Source organism: Mus caroli, unplaced genomic scaffold (genome assembly GCF_978045245.1).
Source record: "Mus caroli unplaced genomic scaffold, Mus_caroli_1 scaffold_18, whole genome shotgun sequence".
NCBI classification, from domain to species: domain Eukaryota; kingdom Metazoa; phylum Chordata; class Mammalia; order Rodentia; family Muridae; genus Mus; species Mus caroli.
Genome location: NW_028227273.1, coordinates 61,198,864 through 61,221,149, shown reverse-complemented (window position 1 = coordinate 61,221,149; position 22,286 = coordinate 61,198,864). Strand labels below are relative to the sequence as shown.

Sequence of the window (22,286 nt, the reverse complement as noted above, 5' to 3'; positions counted from 1 at the left end):
GGAGCTGGAGGCCTACACTGGGGGAAGTGCTGATGGTGCCAAGGCGGGCAGACAATATCCCCAGGGGTGCTATCCTGTATGATAGGATGAAGAAGGGGCAGTAGATATGGGAACTTCTTGTTTCCATTCCCCCACCACCAGGGCTGGCACCATTCTGTTGATGAGAAAACTTTAGCAATGGAAAAGAAGAAAGACTTAAACCATTGTGGTGGATTGGTAACCAAATCCTTCTAAACTACTATATAGCAGACTTGATCAGGGTGCTCCTGGGCCTTTTGAAACACCTTGTCTTCTATTGCTAACACCATGGAGAGATGGAAAACTCCCCTCTGGCAGCCAGGCAACATCAAATGTCAGCCATTCTGAGCTGTAGTAGGTGGTCATTTTCCCCTTCTTCACATCTACCAAGAGGTTGTGAGCTCTGGTCCTGATTTCTTAAAATGAGCTAAAAACAATATTGAGAGAGTGAGAATCAGTTTATTCCATACCATCTGTTAAAGTCTAATAGATATAGAAACCAAATATCACAAGGAACACAGCAGATAAACAAACATGCATGAAGTATCCATGTTGTAGTTGAAATAAAAAAAAAATCCAAACACTCAGACTCACAGACTACCACCTCAGAAATGAAAAGTGGCACAGAGAGGAAAGGAACCAATGGGGAGGCTCTACTTCCTCTACCAAGAATTCCTCCCCCTACAAATGAGAGATTTACCCTACAGTGAGGCCGATCTAAGTCACTCTTTGCTGCTTATACAGACACCTCAAGGCTTTTCTCAAACCGAAATTGAGAACAGAGACACTAAGACAATACAGAAATCCTGAAAACTCACTGGCCAGCACTAGACTCTCCCAGTAGAGGATCCTGGAGAATCTGCTGGGGAATCCCGGACAAGCCCCCAGTAATGTCCAGGTCACGAGACCCCCCAAGAAATGACAACTCCAATGCAAATACACAAGAGTTGTTTCATTTGAGTTCAGACTCAGGATGCAACTCTCTATGAACAATAGGTTAGGAATGTGACACTCAGGTCTCGGGGCTTAGGGTTTATATAGGGGAAATTTCCAAGCTGGAGCTTTCAAGACTTGGTGATATATGACTGGGTAAATGGGGGATGGAATGCTATCCTTCAAATTGATAACACTTGCTCTGACAGCAAGGAGGGTCCATATATCTGGAAAAGGAACTCTTTGCCCAGGGAAAGAATAACTCATCCTGTTCTCAGTGACTAGTTCATTCTTTCCTGTTGTGGTAAGCTGGACACAGCTGCTATATCTCTCTTTGATTGCTGGGAACACTAGCTTGTCTCTTTCTCATAGCTTAAAAGTGGGGGCCTTATCACTTTAAGGACATTAACTTTCTGCTTACTCCAAAGACAGTAGACAGTTGTGCCAGAGGGAATGCTGGCTGCAGTGGGTGATGTGGGGGAATACTGATGCTAAACTAGGCACCAGGGCTTGCACAAAGGAGAGTGCTGGCTGCTTTTCCTCACTTCTCAAGATGTGGCGATCTAGGGTTTCTAAACAACATACACTCCTGTTAAGGTCAAGTCCCCGTTTGATCCTGGGAAGATAAGTCATTCCAGGCTTGTTCATTCTTGCCTGTACACCTGTGCTCATAGCACTTCAGTCTGACTCCTTTCCTCCTCACAAACACTCTGAATTCTGACCCTTTAGTTGCCAGGTGTATTTTCCCAGCCAGGACATCTATCTCTTCAGTCTGACCATGGCTGGATTCTCTGGTCTAGTTTGGAATTGTTTCTATCCAGGGGCTGGGCTGCTAAGGGAGAGGACTGAATGCTGCAAGACTGTAGCCGGTGAGCAGAGGCATTCCAGAGACAGGTCTGCAGTTCTGCAGTGAGAAATTCTGCATGCTGCACTCCCACCAGTGAGATGTGCAGAGATCGCTGGGAGATGCTCAGGGAACATCCTGAACACCATCCTGGCACCAGTACTTCTTTCTTCACGCTTTTATTAGCAGACTGTTGCCCTTGGAAGGGCCCAGAGTCACCTTTGCCCTTGACTCAGAGGTGCTGCATCCTAAATGCAACCTGCCTGTGTGTGTTGTCCTGAGTCTCTCCCCTCCACTCCAGTCTGGCCCTGCCCAACTTGTTTTGGCCTGATGCCCAGGCAGGGAGGAAGTGGCTGAGCCTGGGAGGGATTTGATTGGTTCAGTCCAGCCTAACCCAGCCTCCCACACAGCTCCCTGAAGTTAGGAAGCAGGGGATAAATGTTTTTCACAGGATGGGGGGAGAATGTCTTAGAGAACCAGCAGCTCCTGAGATAAGGTACCGACTTGGGCTCTGAGGCAAGAGAGGGTCCTGACTCTGATCAGGATGGGTTTATCAGAGTTGGGGTGGCTCCATGGGAGACAACTGGCACAAGTGACCCTGGGTTCCTGGATAACCTTTTGTACTTCAGGCAGAGCCATCCCAGACTTTCAACAGCTCTTGTCTGTGTGTTCCCTGCCTCCTTCTCTCTCTCTCATTCTGTCTCTTCCTGTATCTTCCTCCCCTTCCCTGCTCCACTCTACAGTTTATGCCCATGCTCAAAATTCTGAAGTTTTTCAGGTTCCTCTTCCAAACCTCAGAATCTCCTTCTGTGTCTGTCTGCTCAGCAGGATGCTGTGGCTAAGTGTGTCTGGGCTGGACCTGGGCTCTGTGGTGACCTCGTCATGGCATCTTCTGCTGCTTGGAGCGGCTTCCTGGATTTTGGCCAGAATCCTTGCCTGGACTTATTCATTCTGTGAGAACTGCTCCCGCCTCAGATGTTTCCCTCAGCCTCCTAAAAAAAACTGGTTTTTGGGTCACTTGGGCATGGTGAGTATGGCAGCAGATAGGCTGGGGTACCCGGGTGTATGTGTTCCCTAGGCATCAGGAAAGGTCTGGAGCCTGTAGCAGGGAGAAGCAAAGAAGTTATTTGGGCCCCTCTCCTCATTACAACCCCACATTCATTTGTCTTTCTTTCCAAGTTGTGCTCATCACCCTTTCTCTCTTCCTGCCCTGGCACCTGCTCCACTGTAGGCCACACTCTCAGCAGGACTGAGGATTCCTTAAGTTCCTGGATGTGTGTCATAGTCAGTGGATCCCATGGTAGCTTTGGCTCTCTTGGAACTTGTTCTGTACACCAGGATGACCTAAAACTCAGAGACCTGTGTCTGTTTCCCAAGGGATTAAATGTGCCAACTCCATCAGGCTTCTGCCATCTAATTATGGACAAAGGATCATTGTCATTGGCTGTTCCCTTCCATGTTCGTTTCTCATTTCTCTTACCCTTGATTACCATGTCCCTGAGTCCTGGCTCTATCTCCTTCATTTCCTCACAGCTCTCTGGTGGCTTGTCCACCTTTCCTGGCAGCTCTGATTTGGCTCCAGAATTAAATCCTTCTTGGTCTCCTCTTTGCTCCCTGAGGTCCTTCTCTGTGCACTGCTGGATCCTCTTCCCTCTGACCTTTCCACATGACTCCTCTGTCACCTTCTCCCATTTTTCCTCTATTGTCTTTCTTGAAGCTTTCTCCTTACCTGAGGGACACAACTCCTAAATCATTCATCAGTTCCTTGCTTAGATGACTTCCAAGTTCATACTTCTTTGGAGCTCGGGATCAATATTTGGAAACCTCTGAGATTGTTTGCTGCAATTCTTTGGAAGTTCCTGCAGAGAACTGGTCTTAATAGGCTGTGGTGAATTAGACATAAGTGAGAGAATTGGATGGGATAAAATTAGCTGGAGGTTTATACTTAACTGTAGTGGAGGATGGAGGAGTGAGGAAGGAAGCGATGAAGAGGAGAGATAGATGAATTAGGTATAGGAAAATTCCCATAGAGAAAAAGATACAGAGATGCCAGAGAGGATGGAGAGTGAGTGATGAGACAAAGGAAATGGAGAAAAATCTGAATCATGATAAAGAAATAAAAACAGAAAAATATATTGAGATCTACCACTTTAATCATTTCTCTTTGCTACCAGTTATATATCACATCTTTCAATGTAATCTACCTATGTTGTCTATCATGTATCTGCCTATATATCTTATTCATATATGTATGCATGTATATGTATATATATATGTATATATATATATATATATATATATATATATATATATATATATACTCTCAGAACCCTACTGTGCATCCCTGTCTGTATATCTATCCATCTATCCTCTTTATCATCAATCCCTCTATCAAGTAGTCACATATCATCTACAATTCAGACTGTGTGTATGAATCTATCCTATCTATCTATCTATCTATCTATCTATCTATCTATCTATCTATCCATCCATCCATCCAACCTTCTATCCGTCCATTATTTATATCTACATCACAAAACAAAGGGATAAGCAGAGTGATGTGTCAGAGAGAGTGACATGGATAGACTCATGTGTACAGGAGGGGGCACATGTAGTTGAACTATTGACTCATCAAGGGATTGGAATGAGTGGTCCAAGCAGGATGGTTAGAGGGATGAGCATGTTGTGTAGAAAACAGGAGCACCTACCATACTATGCATGAACTGGCCTCAATCTTCTCTATTCTCAGATTGAGCACAATGAGGAAGGCATGCAGCTGATGACTGAAGCAGGCCAGATTTTCCAAGATGTCCATCTTTGTTGGCTGGGACCAATGATCCCTGTGCTGAGGATTGTTGACCCTGCATTTGTTGCCCCCCTGCTCCTGGCCTCAGGTATCCATTCTAGGATCCCAACCATTGGCTTCTTCTCTGTTCCTTATCTCAGCTCATTCTATCCCGGGATTGACCAGGCTGAGCAGCAGATGTGACTGAATCTGTCAGTGGCCATATATCTGTGGCTAACCTGTTGAGTGACTTTGGATAAGGTCCTGAGTCTCTCTTGCTACTAAAATCTGAGCTGTGGGTGATAGAAGCTCAAACAAGTGTGATCTAAACAAGGGAAGAAAATGTATTGGCTTGGAATCTACTACCAACAGGTAGAATACTTGCATACCATGAACAAAGTGGTAGGGTTCATCCTAGAACTGGTAAAAATAACCTATCTCTTCGCTGAAAATTTTTGTGCCTATGTGTGTATGCCTGTGGGTCTATATGCTTGCATGTTGGTTCATATGCATGTATGTGTGCATGCATGTAGAGGACAGTAGACAACCTGAGTTGCTTTCCTTTTTTGAGACCAGACGTCTCTCTTTCCTGGAGCTCACCCATCCATCTGGACTGTCTGGCCAGTAAGCCCCAGGGATTCTCCTATCTCTACCTTCCCAGCAGTAGCAATAGCATAAAAACATTTAAAAATACTTATTTTTGAGGCATTCATTTATTATTTTCTGATACTTTGTAGCTCTAGCTGACTTGGAGTCCACTTTGTAGACAAGGCTGATCTAGAACTCACAAAGACACACCTTTGTCTGCCTCCTGAGTGTTGATATTAAAGGCATGCTCTACCATGTCCAACATTTATCTTTACTGTATGAATGTTTGCCTGTATGGAAGTATGGGTACCCCATGTATGCAAGACCCTCAGTGGCCATAAGAGAGTGGCAGATCCATTGGAACCAGAGCTACAGGTGGTTGTGAGTTGCCATGTGGGTGTTTTGAAATAAACCTGGGTCTTCTGCAAGAACTATCTTCTACTGACCCATTTCTGCATGCACAGGGATGGAATCTCTAAGTTATGCTTTATTCAGAATGTGATCTGAGAAGAGAGAAAGTGCGTCCACCACCTGAAAAATTACCTTGTATCTCTTCTGCAGCCAGCAACAGTGGATAGATTTACCAGAGCTCACTTCCAATCCTTTGGTCACATAATCAGTCTTGCCTCTGAGATTCAAGGTTTCTTTCCTTATCATGTCCTGCATTTATGTCTCATTATCAACCCACTTTGCTGTTAGGTTCAGACTAAAGATGCTGAGACTAAAGGCTCTGTGGCTTGGGTATTACATTTTTTGGTACTCCCCTGATTGGGAATAGTTAACTCAGACTAGCAAACTGTTAGCAATGTGCGCATCTTCTGCTATTGACAGTATGTACATACAGATTCTATCCAAACAAATGGATCTGAATAGTCCTATGTAGAATAGAAAAAAATAGTGCTTTTTTTTTACTCACTATTTGTCCTCAATGACATTCAACAGCATTTTTGAAAGATGTGTATCTCATGGGTGAACAGTTGATGTTGTGGGAGGCATGTAACATAGGGTGAACTCTTGCCCAACTCCCCAGTTCAGTCAGTCTCAGCTGCCATAGCCACCTTGGATAGAAGGGACCCAAGATGGAGACCATTTGGGACAGAGCTGGAATGCAAAGAACTGAAGGGAACGATGCACCAGAGTCCAGAAGGGTGAGCCAGGTCTGGTGGGCTCTGGAGATGTCTGTTGACTGGAGAGGGCAGAAGCAACTCTTCATGGTGGGCACATGGCTCTGACAATAGGAAACCATCAATCTTGAGCACTTAATGCTTAGTATGTCATAGTGAAGAGAGCTAGAGGTATCTGTGGCATATGTAGGTCACATTTGAAACTTGAATGGGACCACATTGAAATGCCAAACTGGGATTATCTGGAGAGCACAAATAGGTGACATCAGACTGTTAAACACTGCTATGGCATGTCAGTGAATGTCATGTGTATTCTTTATGACAGGTCATGATAACATGTATCCCTTATGTGTATATGAGGATATGCCAGGATATGCCAGAGAGTTACATGGATGGTGTGTCCTAGGTCTTTGCAAAGGCCTGTAGACTGTTTCTACTAGTCTCAGATATGGAAAACATGGCAGACCATGTAGCAGTCTTGTCAAAGTGTACTGAAGCATGTTGTGCCCTGCTGGGTGACCTTTTCTCCCCCTGATGCTGCAACCTGGTCTGGTCCTGCCTCACCTTCTTCCTTTTTTCTGGTTCTTTTGTCCCTGTCCCCTTCCTGCCATCCTGAATTTGGCAGGGAAGTGGAAAGCCTTGGGGCTGGGAGTTCTCTACACTCCCATCATTCATCTGTCTTCCTCATGGCACCTGATTCTTTTCCTCCATGACAGCTTTGGTGGCCCCAAAGGACACGACTTTCCATACCTTTGTGAAGCCCTGGCTGGGTGAGTTCCTTGAAGTGAGGGTTAGAGGACATCTTAGGGTCAGAGGAAGTTTCCACTTTTGCCCACTGACATTGCTGCCCTCCCAGGGGATGGGCTCTTCCTGAATTCAGGTGACAAGTGGAGCCGCCATCGCCGTCTGCTGATACCTGCCTTCCACTTTGACATCCTGAAGCCCTATGTGAAGATTTTTAACCAGAGTGTGAACATCATGCATGTGAGTTCCTCAAACACAGGGTCCCAAATACAGTATTGCAGAAAAGGTCATGTATTCAGAAAGATGCAGACTGAGGATGGGGTTCTGTTCTAGGACTCAGGGGCATCAGTTTTCTTCTCATGTCTCAGTTTAAAGATGGGGACATCTTTAAAGTGAGAACAATAATCTGTACCCAAAATGTGATCAGGATGGTACCCTGGAGTCATGCTCTAGTATGTAGATGAGTTCATAGCAGGTAGTATCTACTCTTCTTCGCAGAAGCCCTGAAACATCAACCAACAGTTGATGTTCACTACAGAAGAAGCTCTTTCTCTGTATGATTCTACTTTAAACTTCATTGCTCTAAAGCTGATCATGGTGACCCACTCCTTACTACCTGCCTGGGGAGACTCAAGAAGAAAGACTGTAAATTGTAGGCCAGTCCAAGCTACATCAACAAGACCTAGTTTCAAAGATCTAAGATCCTTCACTAAGAAGTTTGTTGGGGAATGGGTGAATATGGTCAAAACTTATTTGAAAATCAAACCAAACCTAAAGTCTTGTATACAACTGAGTTCACTCTGGTTGTCAAGTATGGATAAATCCTGGTTTCAAAAGGGGAAAAGCAGAAAATTTACTTGGACTCACTAAAAACTGAGAATGGAGGACCTACAAGAAACTGAAGCCATTTCTAGAGCCAAATAGAATGATAATCATCACAAACACTTATTGAGCACCTTATACATACAAAATATTTTGCCAGTTCCATCGTCTATATTGGTTGATGGAGTTTCCATATTGCTATGTTGCAGAGATGAACATGACTGTCATATTATGGATGATTAAATGAAAGGTTAGTCTGCTCCAAGTTTACAAGGAATAAGAGAGCATCAAAGATAGAGAGAGCACTGAAGTGTACTTTACGGGTAATTTAGTCATGTCAATTCAATTGTGCTGGAAGACCTAGCAGGCAGCAAGCTCACCAAGAGCACACAGAGATAGGATTAAACTCGGCTTCGTCTCCTAACTAATGTCTTCATCTGTGATCATAGCATCTTCTGCTCCCACCAGAGTTGGGATTTCCTTAGTATCAGGGCCTTTTGTGGTGTTGAGCGTTGAGAAGGAGCTCAAGGATCAAAGGCTCATCCCCATCTCTGCCCCTTCTCTGTTCAGGCTAAGTGGAAGCACCTATCCTCGGAAGGCAGTGCACGTCTGGAAATGTTTGAGCACATCAGCCTCATGACCTTGGACAGTCTGCAGAAATGCCTCTTTGGCTTTGACAGCAACTGTCAGGAGTGAGTCCCTGTCTCAGCCTTAAAACAGAACATTAAGACAGCCCATGTAGTTTTTCTCTTCTTCTGCCCTTCCATCAACTTCCTTTTTTCCTTCTTGGTAGGGTCTCAGTCTGTAGTTAGTCTGGTCTGGAACTCATTATCTAGATTAGATTGGCCTTGAGCTTCTTCCTGCATCTACCTCCTGATTTTGGGTTCAGAGTCAGGAGCCACCAATTCCAGCAGGTGGTCAGATCTTTAAGATGTTGAATACCACCAAGCCAGAAGGATGTGAACTCCATCCTGTGTATCCCAGAGCATTAGAGAAGGTGTCTGTATAAGGGGTGGGGTTCCTAGTCACAGTGAGCATGGGTAATCAAATCAATAGAGGAGCTTCATAGAGTTTCAGGAGGCAAGGAGCCTGGAGAGGAGGGTCTGATCCTGGAAAGAGAAACAGGAAATCACGGGAAGAGGGGGTGCAGATGCTGAGTGAATGAGGAGATGAAATGATGTCCATTTGTACCCTAGGATCTGGCTCAGAAGGCTTCTTGTGTGGAGCAAGATACAGAATTTGTGTGCCATAGACACCCTTTGCTGGGTAGATCCTAATCCTGGAACTCTGGCTGGAGTTTTCCTGTCTGTTAACTTGCCTCCTCTCTCTGTCTTGTCCTGCAGGTCTCCCTCTGAATACATTTCTGCCATCTTGGAACTCAGCTCCCTCGTAATAAAAAGGTCACATCAGCTCTTCCTGTACGTGGACTTCCTGTATTACCACACTGCTGATGGGCGGCGCTTCCGCAAGGCCTGTGACCTGGTGCACAACTTCACAGATGCTGTCATTAGGGAGAGACGGCACACTCTCTCCAGCCAAAACCTTGATGAGTTCTTGAAGTCCAAGACTAAGTCTAAGACTCTGAACTTCATTGACGTTCTCTTGTTGGCCAAGGTGTGCTCATGTGGGGTCTGGGTTACAGGAACATTCATGGTCAGTCTTAGACAGAAGCTGGACTTGACCAGGAAGTCTTGGGGAGTTACAGACTGTGCTTATGAAAACTAGACACCACACAGGGATCCATTTTAGATGTAACTCTTTGAAGGCTCTGCTAAAAGAGCAAACAGTGGGCATGATACCAAGGGAGAAATGGAAGCAGGCTGTGGAGAAGACAGAGGAGGCACCTTGTGTGTACAACGGGTCTCAGACTCTGTGTCCTATCACCTGTCTTAGGGTTTCATTGCTGTGAAGGGAAAACATGACCAAGTTAACTCTTATAAAGGACAACACTTATTTGGGGCTGGCTTTGAGTTTCAGAGTTTCAGTCCCTCATTATCATGGAGGGAATCATGGCAGTGTGGAGGCAGACATAGTGCTGGAGCAGGAGCTGAGAGTTGTAAGTCCTAATCTGAAGGCAGCCAGGAAGAGACTGTCTTCTGCAGGGTAGAGGCTGAACATAAAGAGACCTCAAAGACTGAAGGCATGACCATCCAGAAACTGCCCCACCTGAGGATCCATCCCATAAACAACCACCAAACCCAGACACTATTGCAGATGCCAACAAGAGCTTCCTGACAAGCGAGTGATATAGCTGTCTCCTGAGAGGCTCTGCCAGTACCTGACTAATACAGAAGTGGATGCTCACAGTCATCCATTAGACCAAGCACAGGGTCCCCAATTAAGGAGCTAGAGAAAGTACCCACGGATCGGAACGGGTTTGCAGCCCCATAGGAGGAACATCAATATGAACTAACCAGTAACCCTAGAGCTCCCTGGGACTAAACCTCCAATCAAAGAAAACACACAGAGAGACTCAAGACTCTAACTGCATATGTAGCTGAGGATGGCCTAGTCAGTCATCAATGGGAGGAGATGCCCTTGGTCCTGTGAAGGCTGTATGTCCCATATAGGGTAGTGCCTGGGACAGGATGTGGGAGTGGGAGCGTTGGGGTGAGGATAGGGTATTTTCGGGGGCAAAACTAGAAAAGGGAATAACATTTGAAATGTAAATAAAGAAAATACCTAATTTAAAATAAAAGGGAGACCTCAAAGTCCACCTACACAGTGACACAGTTCCTCCAGGAAGGCCACACCTCCACTCTGTGGTCAAGCATTCAAACACGTGGGTGGTCTGCACACACACGGTGTGAATCGAGGGTCTTGTTTTGTCTTCAGGATGAACATGGAAAGGAGCTGTCAGATGAGGACATCCGGGCAGAGGCTGACACCTTTATGTTTGGAGGTGAGAGTCCCTGTGTAGGGCTACAGAGGAGGTAGAGGTGTGCCAATCTCAAGTAAGTATTTTGGGGAGACCTAGACTCCCTCCATTCTTTCTTTCCATCCATCCCTTTTTGGAGTCATTCTGTCTGGATACAAGTGCCCCATTTGGCTGAAACAGGCCAGGGACACAACCCTGCTTGTCTCTCTACCCTTTAGGCCATGACACCACAGCCAGTGCACTCTCCTGGATCCTGTACAACCTGGCAAGGCACCCGGAATTCCAGGAGCGCTGCAGGCAGGAGGTGCAGGAGCTACTGAGGGATCGAGAGCCTGAGGAGATTGAATGGTGAGCATGATAGTCTCTGCTCTTGGAGCTTCTGGTCATCATGTTCGTTGCTGCCTTTCTTACAGGGTGTGCCTGTGTAGCTCAGGTTGGATTACAAAGTCTTAACCCCCATGCTTTTAGGAATTACATGCCTAGTTTGGACATCTTCCTTTAGATAATTATGTCTCACATAGCAAATTAGGTTTTGTTATAGAGTTTTCAAACCCAATTTGGTTTTCTTTTTTTTCTTTTTTTTTTTTCCTGGTGCTGGTATTTTATTTCTTTGTGTACATTAGGCCATGAATTCGTATGGAATGGACTCCAACAGCTCAGGCTCTTTTCCATTAGTCCTCACAAAGTGTGCTTCTCTGGGTGGCGCAGGCTGGCGCTTCAGTTGCACCCAGGTGCCCTTCTCTTTGGCTTTTTTTTTTTTCTTCTGTTTGTTCTCCTTCACCCACTTCAGGAAGCTATCTCTGCTCTTTGAGTGCTTGATGTGCTCAATCCATACATTGATCCTCTTGGCCAGAATTTTGCCCTTAACCTGCTTGTTGACAATGATGCCCACGGCATGCTGGGTGACATTGTAGACTCTTCCGGCTTTGCCGTGGTAGCACTTATGGGGCATTCCTTTTTGAACAGTGCCCATTCCCTTGATGTCTACAATATCACCCTTCCTGTAGATTCGCATGTATGTGGCCAAAGGAACAACGCCATGTTTCCTAAAAGCCCTAGAGAACATGTACCGGGTGCCTCTCCTCTTTCCCTTTGTGTTTGTCATTTTGGCGAGTTACTGGAAGATGGCTGCCCCAATTTGATTTTCTTGATTCTCCTCCCATCTTGTGAATTTCCTTCTGGCTTTTGTTCCCTTCTTCTCTTGTAGTTTATAGACACCTCTTTTTCAATCCTTTTGCAATCCCAGGGTGTATCTTGTCAAGTTTTTAGTAATATTTTATACATTTCAAAATACCAAAGCTGATCTTCCAGGTCCTGAGGTCAATTCTCAATAACCACATCGTGGCTCACCATGGTCTGTCATGGGATCTGATGCCCTCTTCTGGTATGTCAGCAGCAGCATACTCATATATATTAAATAAACAAACAAACAAACAAACAAACAAATAAATAAATAAATAAATCTTAAAACAAAATACCAAGTGGGGGGAAAGGATTTTTTTAGACTCATCTTGCAGAAATGACAAATGTTTGGAATGATATAATTTACTCACTGTTTTAGTGTTTTCGATGTATTGGAGAATCTACCCTATATTTGGAGGGGCCAAGAATTTTTTGTTTTGTTCTGTTTTTAGATAGAGTCATATTGTGTTGCCCTGGCTCACCTGGAACTCACTGTGTAGACCAGGCTGGTCTCAAAGTCTTATTAGAGATTTGCCTTCCTCTGCCTCCCAAGTTCTGGGTTTAAAGGTGTGTGCCATCACAATGTGCAAGCATTTGTTTTATTTATGTATCTATTGAGACAGCTGCCTGCTTGGACGTGACAGCCTCCAGCTCACTCGTTAGCGGAGATTAACTTTGATCTCGACCCTCCTGCCTCTACCTCTCCAGTCCTGGATTTCTTTCCCTGGCTCCATTGAGTTATTTTTGTTGCTAATTGCTAGTTTTCTTAACATCTTCCTCAAAACCACATCTCTACTTCTCTACGGTGTGTGTATTGTCTTCTTGTGCCTGCCTCAGCTCTGTGTTCCACAGGCCTCATGAATAAAGTAGTTTTTAAGAAAATGTTTCCATTTTTATTATTATAGTTTTGTAATAAGTTTTAGTGAGTGTTAGATTGGCTCCATCTTTTATTTTTTAAATTTTATTTTATTAGATATTTTCGTTATTTATATTTCAAATGCTATCCTGAAAGTTCCCTATACCCTCCCCCTGCCTTGCTCCCCTACCCACCCACTCCCACTTCTTGGCCCTGGCATTCCCCCGTACTGGGGCATATAAAGTTTGCAAGACCTAGGGGCCTCTCTTCCCAGTGATGGTCGACTGGGCCATCTTCTGCTACATATGCAGCTAAAGACACGAGCTCTGGGGGTACTGGTTAGTTCAGATTGTTGTTCCACCTATAGGGTTGCAGACCCCTTCAGCTCCTTGGTACTTTCTCTAGCTCCTCCATTGGGAGCCCTGTGTTCCATCCTATAGATGACTGTGAGCATCCACTTCTGTATTTGCCAGGCACTGGCATAGCCTCATACGAGACTACTATATCAGGGTCCCTTCATCAAAATCTTGCTGGCATGTGCAATAGTGTCTGAGTTTGTTGGCTGATCATGGGATAGATCCCCAGGTGGGATAGTTTCTGTATAGTCTATCCTTTCATCTTAGCTCTAAACTTTGTCTCTGTAACTCCTTTCATGGGTATTTTGTTCCCTGTTCTAAGGAGGAATGAAGTATCCACATGTTGGTCTTCCTTCTTGATTTTCTTGTGTTTTGCAAATTGTATTGTGGGTATTCTAAGTTTCTGGGCTAATATCTACTTATCAGTGAGTGCATATCTAGTGACTTCTTTTGTGATTGGGTTATCTCACTAAGGATGATATCCTCCAGATACATCCATTTGCCCAAGAATTTCATAAATTCATTGTTCTTAATAGTTGAGTAGTACTCCATTGTGTAAATGTACCAATCACATTTTCTGTATCCATTCCTCTGTTGAGGGACATCTCCATCTTTTATTTTTAAAACCACTTTCCAGTGCCAGCTTTAACTTCACTAGATATTCATTCTTCTAACTAGAATAAAGTTGTTAAGTGGGATGCAGTTAGTGGGGGACATTTGCTTATAATGCGGGGCCCTGGGAAAACCAGTCCTGGGAAAACATTGTCAGGCACAAATTCACACACACACACACACACACACACACACACACACACACACACACACACATCATTCACCACTCATGCTTATTCAAGAAACATTAGTTTACTTCATGAGGTCATGATCAGAAAAGACATCAAAATAGAAGGGAGATGGGATAGGAGGACAAAGTGGTTTCAAGCAGTGTGGGAACGGGATGAGAGAATAATGGAGGGTGATTATGATCAATATGCATTACATACATGTATGGAAATATTTAAAAATGCATTTTAAGGGACAAGAAAACCCAGCTAAATGTTATTGGATAATATGGAAAAATGTTAATATAGAAAGGACTAGCCAGGTGGTGGCAGTGAACACCTTTAATTCCAGCACCCTGGAAACACAGGCAGGCAGATTTCTGAGTTAGAGGCCAGCCTGATGGCCCATTCCCCATTGCCACTCTGCTACTGAGTACATATATTCATTTATTTTTATTTTATTATTTTATTTTTATTGGATATTTTATTTATTTACATTTCAAATGTTATACCTTTTCCTGGTTTCCTACTCAGCAGCTCCCTAGTCTATCCTTCCTCCCCCTGCTTCTATGAAGGTGCTCACCCACTCACCCACTCCCACCTCCCTGCCCTGGCATTCTCCTACACCGGTGAATTGAGCCTTCCCAGGATCAAGGGCCTCTCCTCCCATTGATGACTGACAAGGCCATCCTGTGCTCCATATGCGGCTTGAGCCATGGGTCCCTCTATGTGTCTCTCTTTGGTTTAGTCCCTGGAGCTCTGGGGGGTCTGGTTTGTTGATAATGTTGTTCTTCCTATGGTTTGCAGACCTCTTCAGATCCTTCAGTCTTTTCTTTAACCCATCCATTGTAGACCCCATGATCAGACCAATGGTTGGCTGGGAGCATCTGCTTCTGTATTTGCCAGACTCTGGCAGAGCCTGTCAGGAGACACCTATACCAGGCTCCTGTCAACAATCACTTCTTTGCATCTGCAATAGTGTCTGGGTTTGGTATCTATATGTGGGATGGATCCCCAGCTGGAACAGTCTCTGGATGGCCTTTCCTTCAATATCTGTTCCACACTTTGTCTCTATATTTCCTCCCTTGAGTAGTTTGTTCCTCCTTCTAAGAAGGAATGAAGCATCCACACTTTAGTCTTATTTCTTCTTGAGATTCATATGGTCTGTGAATTGTATCTTGGTACTCCGAGCTTTTGGGTTAATATCCCCTTATCAGTGAGGGTATACCACGTGTGCTCTTTTGTGACTGGATTACCTCACTCAGTATGATGTTTTCTAATTCCATCCATTTGCTTAAGAATTTCATGAACTCATTGTTTTTAATAGCTGAGTAGTACTCCATTGTATAAACGTAACATATTTTCTGTATCTTCTACATGATAACCGCCAGATAAGCCAGCACCATTTGTTGAAAATGCTGTCTTTTTTCCACTGGATGGTTTTAGCTCCTTTGTTAGAGATCAAGTGTCCATAGGTGTGTGGGTTCATTTCTGGGTCTTCAACTCTATTCCATTGATCTTCCTGCCTGTCTCTGTACCAGTACCATGCAGTTTTTATCACTAGTGCTCTTTAATAAAGCTTGAGGTCAGGGATGGTGATTCCCCCAGAGGTTCTTTTGTTTTGAGAATAAGTTTTCAATATCCTGGTTGTTGTTGTTGTTGTTATTCTAGATGAATTTGCAAATTGGTCTTTCTAACTCTATGAAGAACTGAGTTGGAATTGTGATGTCCCCAAAGGATTGAGCTTGATTTCTCGTAGGCAGGTTATTGAATCTGTAGATTGCTTTTGGCAAGATGGCCATTTTGACTATATTAATCCTGCCAATCCATGAGCATGGGCGATCTTTACATCTTCTGAGATCTTCTTCAATTTCTTTCTTCAGAGACTTGAAGTTCTTATCATACAGATCTTTTACTTCCTTAGTTAGAGTCACACCAAGGTATGTAATATCATTTGTGACTACTGTGAAGCATGTTGTTTCCCTAATTTCTTTCTCAGCTTGTTTATCCTTTGAGTAGAGTAAGGCTACTGATTTGTTTGAGTTAATTTTATATCCAGCCACTTTGCTGAAGTTGTTTATCAGCTTTAGGAGTTCACTAGTGGAATTTTTGGGGTTACTTAAGCATAATATCATATCATCTGCAAATAGTGATATTTTGACTTCTTCCTTTACAATTTGTATTCCTTTGACCTCCTTTTGTTGTCTAATTTCTCTAATTAGAACTTTGAGTACTATATTGAATAGGTAGGGAGAGAGTGGGCAGCCTTTCCTAATCCCTGATTTTAGTGAAATTGCTTCGAGTTTCTCTTCATTTGGTTTGATAATGGATACTGGTTTGCTGTATATTGCTTTTACTTTGTTTAGGTATGGGCCTTGAATTCCTGATCTTTCCAAGACTTTTATCATGAACAGGTGTTGGATTTGTCAAATGCTTTCTTAGCACCTAAAGAGATGATCATGTGGTTTTTGTCTTTGAGTTTGTTTATATAGTGAATTACTTTGATGGATTTCCATATATTAAACCATCCCTGCATCCCTGGGATGAAGCCTACTTGGTCATGATGGATGATCATTTTGATGTGTTCTTGGATTCGGTTTGCAAGGATTTTATTGAGTATTTTTACATCGATATTCATAAAGGAGATTGGTCTGAAGTTCTTTTTCTTTGTTTGGTCTTTGTGTGGTTTAGGTATAAGCATAATTGTGGCTTCATACAATGAATTGGGTAGTGTTCCTTCTGTTTCTGCTTTGTGGAATAGTTTGAAGAGTATTAGTATTAGTTCTTCTTTAAAGGTCTGATAGAACTGTGTACTAAACCCATCTGGTTCTGGACTTTTTTTTGGTTAGGAGACTTTAAATGATGGTTCTATTTTTTTTAGGGGTTATGGGACTGTTTAATGGCTTATCTGATCCTGTTTTAACTTTGGCACCTGGTGTGTGTCTAGAAAATTGTCCGTTTCATCCAGATTTTCCAATTTAGTTGAGTATAAACTTTTGTAGTAGGATATGATCATTTTTTGGATTTCCATTTTTGGTTTCCATTGTTGTCTCCCTTTTTATTTCTAATTTTATTCATTTGGATACTTTCTCTGTGTTGTCTGGTTAGTCTAAGTGTTTATCTGTCTTGCTGATTTTCACAAAGAACTGGCTCTTAGGTTTGTTGGTTCTTTGTATAGTTCTTTTTGTTTCTATTTGGTTGATTTCAGCCCCGAGCTTGAATATTTACTGCTGTCTACACCTCTTGGGTGCATTTGCTTCTTTTTGTTCTAGAGCTTTCAGGTGTGCTGTCAAGCTGCTAGTGTAAGCTCTCTCCAGTTTCTTTTTAGAGATACTTAGAGCTATGTTTCCCTCTTAGCAATGCTTTCATTGTGTCCTATAGGTTTTGATATGATGTGTCTTCATTTTCATTAAATTTTAAAAGTCTTCAATTTCTCTCTCTTTCTTTCTTTCTCTCTCTTTCTTTCTTCCTTCCTCCCTCCCTCCCTCCCCCCTCTTTCTTTCTTTCTTTCTTTCTTTCTTTCTTTCTTTCTTTCTTTCTTTCTTTCTTTCTTTCTTTCTTCTTTCTTTCTTCTTTGACCAAGTTATCATTGAGTAGTTGCTCAGCTTCCATGTGTTTGTGTGTCTTCTGTTGTTTTTGTTGGAATTTAAGACCAGCCTTAGTTCATGGTGATCTGATAGGGTGCAAGGGATAATTTCAATCTTTCTGTATCTGTTGAGACCTGTTTTATGACCAATTATATGGTCAGTTTTAGAGAAGGTACCATGAGGTGCTGAGAAGACGGTATATTCTTTTGCTCTAGGATGAAATGTTCTATAAATATGTTAGAACCATTTTGTTCATAACTTCTGTTCATTTCACTATGTCTTTGTTTAGTTTCTGTTTCCATGAACTGTCTATTGCTGAGAGTGAGGTGTTGAAGTCTCCCATTATTATTGTGTGGGGTGTTATGTGTGCTTTCAACTTTAGTAAAGTTTCTTTTATAAATGTGGGTGCCCTTGCATTTGGAGTGCAGATGTTCAGAATTGAGAGTTCATCTTGGTAGTTTTTTCCTTTGACCAGTACGAAGTGTTCTTCCTTATCCATTTTGATAACTTTTGGTTGAAAGTTGATTTTATTTGATATTAGAATGGCTACTCCAGCTTGTTTCTTGGGATCATTTGCTTTAAAAAATTGTTTTCTAGCCTTTTATTCTGAGGTAATGTCTGTCTTTGTCACTGAAGTGTGTTTCCTGTATGCAGCATAATGTTGGGTCCTGTTTATGTATCCGGTCTGTTAGTCCATGTCTTTTTATTGGGGAATTGAGTCTATTGATGTTAAGGAATTGTGATTGTTTCTTCCTGTTATTTCTGTTGTTAGAGACATAATTATGTTTGTGTGGCTGTCTTCTTTAGGGTTTGTTGAAAGAAGATTACTTTCTTGCTTTTTCTAGGGTGTAGTTTCCCTCCTTGTGTTGGAGTTTTCCATCTATTATCCTTTATAGGGCTGGGATTTTGGAAAGATGTTGTATAAATTTGTTTTTGTCATGGAATATCTTGGTTTCTCCATCTATGGTAATTGAGAGTTTTGCTGAGTATAGTAGCCTGGGTTGGCATTTGTGTTCTCTTATGATCTGTATCTATCTGTCCAGGATCTTTTGTATTTAGAGTATCTGGTGAGAAGTCTGATGTAATTCTGATAGGTCTGCCTTTATATATCACTTGACCTTTTTCCCTTACTGTGCATTTGGTGTTTTGATTATTATGTGATGGGAGGATTTTTTTTTTTCTGGTTCAATCTATTTGGAGTTCTGTAGGCTTGTTGCATGTTTATGTGCATCTTTTTCTTTAGATTAGGGAAGTTTTCTTCTATAATTTTGTTGAAGATATTTACTGGTCCTTTAAGTTGGGAATCTTCACTCTCTACTATACCTATTATCCTTAGATTTCATCTTCTCATTGTATCCTGGATTTCCTGGATGTTTTGGGTTAGGAGCTTTTTGCATTTTGCATTTTCTTTGACTGTTGTGTCAGTGTTTTCTATGGTATTGTCTGTCCCTGAGAGTCTCTCTTTTATCTCTTGTATTCTGTTGGTGATACTTGCATTTATGACTCTTGATCTCTTTTCTAGGTTTTCTATCTCCTGGATTGTCTCCCTTTGTGTTTTCTTTGTTTCTTTTTTTATCTTTAGATCCTGGATACTTTTGTTCAATGCCTTCACCTGTTTGGTTGGGTTTTCCTCTAATTCTTTAAGAGATTTTTGTGTTTCCTCTTTAAGGGCTTCTACCTGTTTACCTGTGTTCTGTTTTTCTTTAACGAAATTATTTATGTCCTTCTTAGAGTCCTCTATCATCATCATGAGATGTGATTTTAAATCTGAATCTTGCTTTGCTGTGTGTTGGGGTATCCAGGACTTGCTGTGGTGTGAGCACTGGTTTATAATGCTGCCCATTAGACTTGGTTTCTGTTGCTTAGGTTCTTGCTCTTGCCTTTTGAAATCTGGTTACCTCTGGTATTAGTTGGTCTTGCTGTCTCTGCCTGGAGCTTTTTCCTCCTGTGGGCCTGTGAGCCTGTGATCTTAGGACTGTCAGCACTCCTAGGGAGACCAACTCTCTCTTTGGTGGAATATGGGTTTGGAGGGTTGTGGGACAGCCTTAGCTCCAGGGTGCAGATCCATATATTCATTTAAATACCCTTATAGGCCTTTAAGGATTTTTATTTTTGCCTTAAAAATAAACTTTATTACATAATTGGTTTTTGATGAAATGCTTCCTGTAGCCTAGCTTGGCTATTTACTGTGGAATTTCCACCCTCCATTTTCCTGAGAACCACTACATCCAGCTGATTGCATAAACATTTTTAAGCTTGTGCACAGCAAGTTTATCAATTTAGGATATTTTTGGAGCCGTAGGTTTTAATTAGAAATATTTCAGGTTAAGCTTCCCCCTTCCCATGTTTTTGAGATTTCGGGAAGAGTAGTGTTAATCTTTGATCCAAGGCCCTGGATCTTAGCTGACCCCTGTGGCATCAAAACTTGGGAAGTGGAATGATAAATACAGGAGTCCAAGGTTGTTCTTAGTAGTTAGGCACAAACACACAAAGGAACTGGCAAGAATCCTTGATTCATCTAGAACATAATTTGTTCCATGACTAAGCATGAGAGGCGAGTGGTTATAATACAACCAGATGCTGATGAGGCTGAGCTTAGACTTTGTTTTGCATCTGAATAATTGTGTGCTGTGTTCCTTAGGGACGACCTGGCCCAGCTACCCTTCCTGACCATGTGCATCAAGGAGAGTCTGCGGCTGCATCCCCCAGTCATAGACCTCCTCCGCCGATGCACCCAGGACATTGTGCTACCTGATGGCCGGGTCATCCCTAAAGGTGTCCTGAAAGTCAAGGGTGAAGGGAGGAGCAAATGGGAAGCATCTGAGTAGGGTGATGGTCTCTAGGGGCAGCTTGGACCTGGCTAGTACTGACTGGATCCTCCTACCCAACAGGGAACATCTGTGTCATCAGCATCTTCGGTATTCATCACAATCCATCAGTCTGGCCAGACCCTGAGGTGGGGGCTTCTCCAGGCATTGCTGGGAGGGACATGGGAAGGGGATGCAGCCCCAACCTGAAACAAGAAGCTGTCATCCCTGTCTCCATGTCTACTTTGGGGGTGGGGGGGGGCTCTGGCTGGTTGTGCCCAAAGAAGCAACCTAGAAGTCTCATCTTGCCCCTCCTCTCAGGTCTATGACCCCTTCCGCTTTGACCCAGAAAACGCACAGAAGAGGCCTCCTCTGGCTTTTATTCCCTTTTCTGCCGGGCCCAGGTGAGGCCAGATGGCTTGTGGTGATGGGTGGATTCTGGGGCTGACCGTGGGAGCAGGGTGGAGCTGGGATGGTTGGGCTCTAGTTCTCCTTCCCACCCTCTGCTCAGAGTATGCGCAAAAGTCTGCAGAACCCAGGGTTCGAAGTTGAAGGGCTGACCAGGACTGCGTCAGCTTGGGTCCAGGAGCTCCTGTCTAGGCACGGCACAGTCAGAGTCTCCATCCTGTCCCTCCGCAGGAACTGCATAGGACAGACTTTCGCTATGAATGAGATGATGGTGGCACTGGCGCTGACTCTGCTGCGCTTCCGCATCCTGCCGGATGACAAGGAGCCACGCCGGAAGCCAGAGATAATCCTGCGGGCGGAGGGCGGGTTGTGGCTGCGGGTGAAGCCTCTGAGCAGGAGTGCTGAATGACTCCAAACCTGACCTTGAGGCTTCTTTACCCCACCCTCCAATTGTTCTCTCTGGTTCTCAGAATTAGCTTGGCTCCACAGAACGCCAGCAGGGGGCGCGAGAGGGCCACAGAATCAGCAATGGTCTCTGAAGAGAATGGGTTGGTGTCTTTGAGGCAAAGTACCTGTTTGCTGATTTAGCCCAGCAAGGCTTTCATGCTAAGAGTTCTTTTCCAGTAGAAGCTTGGACTTCATTCTGTTAAAGTCACTGTAGATTTTGAAGCAGATTAGGAGAGGGAGTCGAGTTTCTGGCACACTTGGCACTCTTTAGTCACTGAAACAAAGCCTAATCGCACTCTTTCCACTTTTTTCTGCCTTCTCCTCCTCTTCATTATATTTGAAGCGCTCTTCCAGTGTTTTGGCTTCTTAGTGCTGCACTCACAGTAGTGGGCTGCCACACTACCCCTGGGGGTGGGGTGGGGGTTCCTTATAAAGTTTGACTAAAATGGTTTCTCAGAAAAGGTCCATCTTGGCACCTTTGAGAAGCATGTTAAATGACATTCTAGGCTTGTAATATCCAAGGTACTAAGGCATCTTAAAGAGAACAAAGTCCCACTGCCAGAATCCTTCATTTAAGGGTCCTGGGTCGTGTTCATTGAGAACCCCACTTAGTTCACAGGGATCTTATAATTTTCCTTTCTAGTAGCACTTCTGGGCTTTGATCCCTCCACCCTCTCACGAACCCATTAAAAACAGTGTCAGGTGGATGCTGTGACTCAACCCTGAAATCCAGTTCCTGTGACAGGGGGATCGTGAGTTGGAGACTATCTTGGAATACATAGAAAGTCTGAGGCCAGCCTAGCCCTGGCAGGCCTTGCCTTGCCTTCCCCCACTCCCTCTGCCTTGCTAAACTGTTAGACTACATTCCTAAAGCTAGCCACCAAGGTCTATTCCCTTACTTGGTCACTTCCTCCTTTTGAGGCTGACTACCAAAGTGCAGCTATCACACGATTGAAGTACAGCAATCAAAAAGCCCTCTTTGCTTCCTCTAATTAACATGTCTAATTAAACACTCCATCCTAATACCGGGTTTCTTAATTTACCTTTATAAACTGCCATTTGCCTATGGGCTACATCGGTCTCCACTCTATCAGAAGTCCTTTGTCCCATTCTGGGACAAACAACCAT

General features: G+C 43.5%; 1 protein-coding gene and 1 pseudogene across 1 annotated transcript; one reads left to right on the top strand and one right to left on the bottom strand.

Annotated features, from left to right (window-relative positions):
* Nucleotides 1-2,624: 2,624 nt before the first annotated feature.
* Nucleotides 2,625-21,120, top strand: LOC110284019 (cytochrome P450 4F5-like). The gene is made up of 12 exons (XM_085833213.1): nucleotides 2,625-2,822; nucleotides 4,545-4,689; nucleotides 7,009-7,062; nucleotides 7,149-7,276; nucleotides 8,429-8,550; nucleotides 9,202-9,472; nucleotides 10,694-10,760; nucleotides 10,955-11,084; nucleotides 20,138-20,271; nucleotides 20,388-20,452; nucleotides 20,625-20,707; nucleotides 20,943-21,120. Exons 1-12 carry the CDS (start codon nucleotides 2,625-2,627, stop codon nucleotides 21,118-21,120), a joined length of 1,575 nt encoding a protein of 524 aa, XP_085689339.1.
* On the bottom strand, nucleotides 11,356-11,841 carry LOC110283625 (large ribosomal subunit protein eL21 pseudogene; annotated as a pseudogene).
* Nucleotides 21,121-22,286: the final 1,166 nt, after the last annotated feature.